Raw genomic sequence first — 7624 nt, 5'->3', positions numbered from 1 at the left:
CAATTGTTAGTCATTGGCAAGGGTAATGACAAGCACCCACTTACAAATAGTTTCCACTCGGTTCTCTGTTTTGTATTTACTACAGTTTAACATTATTTGGTCTTCTAAAGTGCTGTAGTATATTAGGTGCCAGTTTTATCATTCAGAATTACGTTGGTCCATAAAACTCATCATAAACACCTAATTTGGTGCATTGTAGTGCCTGGATCCAGTAGGTGTTGGTAGTTGTCTGAGAGTCCAAGTTTTCAGTGAATAAATTAGGACCTTGAGGGAGGCGAGGAAACAGGCTGAATGACGGGTTCTATGGCTCGTATCCACCTCTATGAACAAAGCAATGTTGCTGTTGTGACTGAGCCTCTAACGTCTCATGTGTGAATTCCTTTGTGCAAATTCTTCTTCCTCTCCTTTTGTGAGCCGGGCCAGACATTCCAAAGAGCTACAAAACCTCAACTTCCTAATTACCGATATGTGTTTTCATGAGACACATTGAGAGGTACGCTTAGCGTGCAGGTACAGATAAAGGAGAGAACGACCTTGACAAAGCAAGCCCATTCAGAGAAGAATGATAACAAACACACAGTTTTTCAAATATATCTGCCTTTACTTGATTCGTGTACTGTACAGCATTTCATTATTATCTGACAGTCACTATTATTCTAAATGACAATAATGGCTATCATTTACTACAAAAAGTTGCATAAATAATTTACATGTGGAAATAAAAAATAAATATGCAGTTCATTTCTTTGAGTCTGCAAGGTTTTTTTTTCCTCCCCAACTGCTTTTAGCCAAAAGACCAGACAGGAACAATATGTACAATCAAGCTATACATGACAACTCTACTTATATGACAAAATCCTTTCCAGTTGCTATTTCAAACACACAATTGAACAAGAAGGAAACACTGTCAGTACAGTTTAGAAAACTGAAAATCAGGAAGCGATATGAGAGAATGGAACAATGGAATGTGGACAATAAGTGGAAACGTTATGAGTATTCTTCATGAAATACAGGCTGTAGTACTGAAAGGGTTGAAAAAAGGGAATGGGTTGTCAGCATGGGCAGACTGGGCATCCACAACCTTTTCCTGTCTGTCTGTCTTTCTGTCTATTTCTGTCCGTCAGCATCCTGTAGGATATCAACAGCCAATATCAAACAATTCAGATTGAGATTCAGTTTTTTATCTCATTCCTATCTTTCCTGTCAGTGCTATTCAGAGAATGAGTCACTCTAGGTTCACAATGAATAGAATAGGGACATGACTAGTTGGTCGCCAATGTTATTTGCTGCTAACAAAATAGTTCCAGTCAGTGTGGGTTTAGTGGAGAACGTTGTGCCAGAGGGTAACAACAGGCACAATTACTGGAGCCGCCTCCACACGTGGACCTTTTGTGTGTGTGTGTGATTCCTGCAAACAGGAACCAGCCATGTCTAGCGGAAATTCTAAACACAGGAATGGGCTCATTTAGTCATTAAGATGAGTCACAGGAATGCCTAGTTGCCTGTTTGACCGAAGGGACCCTGGTCTTGGACTGCTGACACAGCCATTTCCCCTCTCTCACTCTCCCTCTGCCTTTCTCACAGGGGCTCTAGGGCCACTGGGCCAGGGGCCCTAACTGACAGCTCCTGTAAGGCTGCTACGGAGCGAGAGCCCTGGGAGACTCCTGGTGAGTGAGGTGCTGCCCGGGCTGTCATGTGACTGCGTGGTCTGGGGTCAAGGCCAGGGCCTCTCAGGCCTGTCAGCAGCCCACTTCCAGAGCCTGAAGCCCCAGGGCTACCAGGTGCTGCTACGGTACAGTACACACAGCCATGGAAAAGATGGATTAGAACCAGTTACAGCATAGAGACACCTTTCAACCCTATAGGCCTATCAAGCAGTGTAGCCTGCCCACTGGATGTTTTCACAGGTGGATTTTGAGTTTAGGTGCACCTCTTGCTGTGGCTAAGGTAGATTCTACTTGTGCCTGAGTCAGAGGCCGTTATCTATGAACTGGAGTGTGTAATGATAATCTACACTCCAATCCGAGCAGTGTTCCAACTTTCCTGACCAGTCACATGGCCTTCCCTGGCATAGTCTGTTGACTCATTTGGTCATGCAAATCAAAGGTTCTGAAATATGTTTGAAAATAGGCTGCAAAATCTATAGTGCCTGTCTGGTGAGAAAAACGCATGTCAAGCCAGTCCAACAAACAGCTTAACAAATCCCTTTTTGTTGAAATGTCTCTTCCTCTCCCTCTTCCATTGAAGGAGCCATGTTGGGTTGTGTGTGTATGAGTGAGCGTGCTACTTTGGTCTCTGCATTTGTACGGAAGAAGGAAAGGAATCCTCAGTAGGAGTTGCTGACCAGCGTCGGGGTTTTGCTCTTGCTCTGACTCCCAGGAGGCCGGGTGCGTTTCTTGTTGCGTCGGGGCTCGGGCAAAGAGGAGGCCTCCTTGGCCTCTGACTGGTTGTGGTGGCGGCTATAGCGCTTGCACTTGCAGGAGGTGACCACGCGGATTTTGTAAGTCCGGCTGTTGCCGTTGGGGCACTGCAGCTGCACCCGCTGGGTTCGGGAGTGGGCCGGGATGCAGCGGTAGTCGGAAGCGCTGCTCCGCCACCATTTGCCGCGCACGATGGAGTTGGGTAGGAGGTGGGCGGGCATGCACTGACCCGAGCACACCAGCTCCTTGACGGGCTTGGCACTGCGGCAGGAGCCGTCAGTGATGTAACGGGTGGAGCGCAGCTCTCTGCAGCTCAGCTCCGAGGCACCTGGGGTGAAGAGGAGGATATCAAGGTTACACAATCTGTGGCATCCCTCCCAAAAAAAAAAAACACTTTGAAGTCGGACCGACTCGAGGGAAACAATCTTCCATTTAACTGTTCAAGAGCAGAGAGCTTCAGAGCTGTGTCTCTGTGAGACGTGCTGAATATGTCAATGACAAAAGTACGTGTGTGTCAGTGTCAAAAGTACGATTCCCACTGTGCGTATAATGTTATTTGTTTATTCTAAGAACTTGGTTTAATTGCAAGCGTGGAGCTGGGCTGGGAAATGGAATATGAGTCTCAATTTAATTCATCGGAAATGTTCATAAACTCTTCCTTCCGTTTCACCATTCAGAAAAACATAACATTTAGAATTTCTTAAAGCAGAGAGTACTTTTTATAAAAAAATTTAATGGTAATCAAATAAATGCAATGTTGATATACAAATCCAATTCAAAACCAATGTTGTCCCCATGTTTGGTTAAGGGCTCAGTATAAGGGGGGGAAATAAGTTGCAACTGAACACTAACGTTGATGCATGATCTGATAATGACTGTTGCCTGACAATGAGGTTGGATGTGGAATTCCAGCTGGCAGCAATCAGCTGATAGTAAATCCAGACCAGAATGCTATTAAACAGCTCAATCAAACATAATGGAGATTTAAATCGGAAACAAAAGCTGGCATACACAAAACAGGCCCTCCGGAAAAAGGATGTGAAGATTGGAAACTTTCTCTAAATGCTTGTTGTCATTCCTAAATACAACATTTGACAATTGGAAATGAGACAAATGAACCAAACGATTTGAGAAAGCATATTCAGTGCATAATTGGTCATTCAATATGTCGGCCATGGCCTTTTCAACAGCCCTATGTAAGAGTTATTGTCCTCTTTTTTATTTTTTACATGTGGCGTGTAGAATGGCAGAGGACATGTCGGTTTAAGAAATTATACACTCTGAGATGCATCTGTTTTCTTCTGTGGCTTTTCTATTGCAAAAAGGCAATAAAAAAGGATTCATGGAAGGATGACGTTTTTTCTCCCCTCAGAGAACCTGATCTGGTGTTATTTTGTGGCTCGGCTGGTCGGACAGCCACAGCATAAGGTCTCTCCCCTGTTCTCAGGTCTCTCCCAGTGTGCTGACTGCTGGGCCTAGGGACCAGGGATGGACTGTCATGGAGGGGAGCCAGACAGAGGTCACCCTCTCTGCCTCAATGACCCCACTGGGACCATGGGAAGAATCATGGGAAGATATGGTACTCCCAGAGGAAGGCAGATAGGCCTATGAGAAAGACCCCTATCGCATATGATATGACCCAATAGATTATTATTTCTCTCTCTCGGTTGATGGATGTTGATCAGTAAAAGAGGAGATTTAAAAAGACGCGTGTTCTTCCAACCCCCACCGCAAAGCTACAGGTGTAGGATCTTAATCTGATTGCCCTGGTGCAAAGAAATGTTATATGTACGGTGTATTTGAGGTTTAAAAAGCATTCTGAAGTTTATCATTTACACTTTGACATTTCTGACTTGACTTCCCCTTACGAAGAATATATCAAGACCTACAAAAATGTTAATGAATTATAATCTACATAATAAATGGCATTTCCTGTTGGTGCAGGTTCATTTCCCTTCTGTAGCAAACAGTCTCAAATTAATATCCTGCAGATGTATCTGTTGTTTATCGATTTCAAGTATTATGTTAAATGTATCTCATCCATCATTACAGTATTTTATATCCTAATCACAACATTTGTCATTTGTACTCTATGTACGACTCTTTTAGATTTGAAATGACATGATTAGATTCGGGGAAAACTTGGAAAGAACGACATTGCCTTGTCTCATGGATTCAAGATGCACAATCAGAGATATTTCCTCTGTAAAAAATCTGCATGACTACAGCATAACCTGTACTGGCCACAGGTGGGACTCAATTATCTATCACAGTGTTGCAATTTCCAAATACCTTGAAGAAATCCCCTAAGAGCAGAAACTCTATTTTCTATTTGGACACATGATGTTGCAATTAAATAGTTATGGCATAGGCAGACCTGAACTAATTCGTTGTATAAAAGAGAGGGAAATAGCACCAAGGATAGAGTGAAAAACCCTGATCTCTCATAAGTGCAGCTCTTCAGATCGTGTGAGGATGAAACCACGGGCATATTATGTGTCTGTGACATATTGCCCTATCATCCTTGGCATAGCATTCATCTAACCGCAATCCGGCTTGCTCCATTGAACAGTACAGCTGTTCCAGTCTAATGCATCAGCAGGGAAAGCTGCAATTTAAAACAGACACTGAAGGTTGGGGCATTACTCATGATATTGCTATTAACTATTCTACATACAGAAAGTAGCACTTCTCGGCACGTTCATAAATGAAACATTATTGGATATTCTGGGTGGTCTTTGGAGGGTTTCTTGCCTTAATGATTTACATAAACCACACAGGTAAGGTTTCATTATTCTCCAGAGACTATAGGCTACATTGATATTTTAATCGACACCTTGCGCATTTTTTTTTTGATTAAAAGGACGTGTGTGGTCTTGCACATTGACAGAAACAAATTAACCCGTGCCTAAAGGAGGAGACGCTATGCTGGGAAATATGTGTCTGGGGAAATGAGAAGTTCGCGCCCTTTGAACAGTGCTGACGGTCCAAAAGCTCAGTGCTTGAGAAATAATGCCTTATCTATCTCACATGCGTAACATTACAGATTCTTAGATATTGTCGAAACGTTTACCACAAATTGAAAACTCATTTTTTTCACTAAGTGACTGCGCACATTATGCACGAGAGCATATTGTGCATTCATGTCCATTAGATATTAGCACTATTCCACGCAGTTTATTTTAAACTCCTCGATTTGATATAAGTATCCTAGGAATACATCTGTGTTAGAGTAAAATTCGAAGGAAATATTTGTTAGATTGATTAAGCAATATCCCAACGTATTCAATTAAATTGATGAAAGATGATCCATACAGATAAATCGTTTCTCTATACCAATCTCACATTGTAGGCTACGAGTGTTTCACAAATAAAGCAAGTCATTATTACAAGTATTCATAATGCGCCTTGAATATGGACATCCTATATTCCTTCTAGCTATGTCGGCTACCAGATAACGTAAAAATAAATACTCACTATAGGAGGCTGTGTTTGCTGATGATCTCCTTCCCCCGTGTTTTGGTCGATTCATTGTATTATTGTTATTATTAGAAGCCTGTGGTATTGGTTCCTCGGGAGGCTGTATGTCTTCAGTATATTCTGGTACGATCTCTGTAGCATCGTTTTTTAGCACCCTCCATCCTTGCACGAAGGTACAACATCCCTGTAGCAGCAGCAGCACCGTGCTGGAGACAAGGAGCGCGAGAGACACCTGCATGCTTATCGATCTGCGGAGCTGGAATAAACTATGAGTAACATGCGCTCTGTGGCAAGTTGACCAATTCCACCCATACAAGAAACTTTGACGCTATTTAAGTACCCCAGCGTTCGTCAAAACTGACAATTAGTGCTTACACGAAGTGGGAGGGGTCCTGCCCCAGCCAAATTCATTGAAACTGGAGAGGTGCATGTGTGCGCGCCAAGAGAGGTGCGTGCGGGTTTGGGGTTCGTTGGTTTGAGGGAGACAGCGCATCTAGTTCCAGTATTGCCGCATTTTTCCTTCGTGATTCATGCAATATGTACGTGTCTCTAAAATATTCCATTTGTTTTGATGTGGTTTTGTTTGGAGTGATACAGGGCGCAGTCTCGATGACCATTGAGTGATGTTTCATGGCGAGGCTGGTTCCTTCTCCATCATAGACAATGTGTTTGATAGCTGGCGCAATTTTGTGTTGTAAAAAAAATATGCAAAATTGTGAAATTCGTACACGTTGACAGATCGCAGCAGTCTATTTGCAATATTACTTGTTTGTTTTATAGTATTTATTTTATTGCTGTTTATTGTATGCTCGTGTATCTGCTTTTGAGTTCGACTATTGACTAACTTCAAACATTTATTACAGTCATAGACCACTGAAAAAGTATCTATATAAATGTAACACCATCATCAAACAATCTCATTAATTAATTTTCACTATTTTTTTTTATTAACTGAGAATGACACATGGAGTCCCATCCTGGTTTCAATAAGATAATTAGGATGGAAAAAATGGACCCAGAAAATTCTTGGCATCCTTGAAAAATCACAGCCTTTGGATTTGCAGAGGTGTCATGTCCATATTTGGCACAGGGGCACCTGCTGCTTGATATTTTGTTTGTTTATGTAATTAAAAATAATATATAACCTGTATTTATTTGTTTAAAAAAAATTTAAATTCATTTTTCAGATGTTAAATTATTTACTTAACTTCATTTAAGACCACATTTTATCATAATGATTTATATATATAATAAAAGATCTGTCAGTGGTGTTTTGCAGAGGGGGCACACTACCTGGACCAGGCAAAGAGTAACCAACCCCCTATTCTCCCTAGTAAATGGTTATTTTCAAGATGCACTATGGAGCAAAGATATGTTTAAGGAGGACACTCTAATGATTGCAGACAGTATCATCAGTTGAAGAGGAGAGAGTGACACACACACACACACACACACACAGCATTTTATTTGATGTTAGCTGCGGGTGATTAGGCAAGACTCACATGCTTGTAAATGAATTTGATCAAGCTACATTACATGACCAAAAGTATATGGACACCTGCTCGTCGAACATCGCATTCCAACATCTTTGGTATTAATATGGAGTTGCGACCCCTTTTGCTGTAATATCAGCCTCCACCAAACTTTACAGTTGGCACTATGCATTGGGGCAGGTAGCATTCTCCATGGATCTGCCAAAACCAGATTTGTCCGTCGGACTGCCA

General features: G+C 42.0%; 1 protein-coding gene across 2 annotated transcripts in view; it reads right to left on the bottom strand.

The window, feature by feature from the left end:
* Positions 1–580: 580 nt before the first annotated feature.
* The window catches only part of LOC110499072 (sclerostin), a 43446-nt gene continuing 36402 nt past the window's right edge, over positions 581–7624 (bottom strand). The window contains exons 1-2 of one of the 2 annotated variants that reach the window (XM_021575950.2): positions 5898–6442; positions 581–2748 (exon numbers count right to left, since the gene is read on the bottom strand). In XM_021575950.2, the coding sequence (XP_021431625.1) occupies positions 2327–2748; positions 5898–6138 (663 nt within the window). In that variant the 5' untranslated portion in view covers positions 6139–6442 and the 3' untranslated portion in view covers positions 581–2326. Of the gene's footprint in view, positions 2749–5897; positions 6443–7624 lie in introns of those variants that run through there. The other variant, XM_021575948.2, reaches the window with a different exon arrangement.

This window comes from Oncorhynchus mykiss, chromosome 20 (genome assembly GCF_013265735.2).
Source record: "Oncorhynchus mykiss isolate Arlee chromosome 20, USDA_OmykA_1.1, whole genome shotgun sequence".
NCBI lineage: Eukaryota > Metazoa > Chordata > Actinopteri > Salmoniformes > Salmonidae > Oncorhynchus > Oncorhynchus mykiss.
Note: the sequence above shows the minus strand (reverse complement) of the source record. Positions and strands in the feature narration are given on the sequence as shown.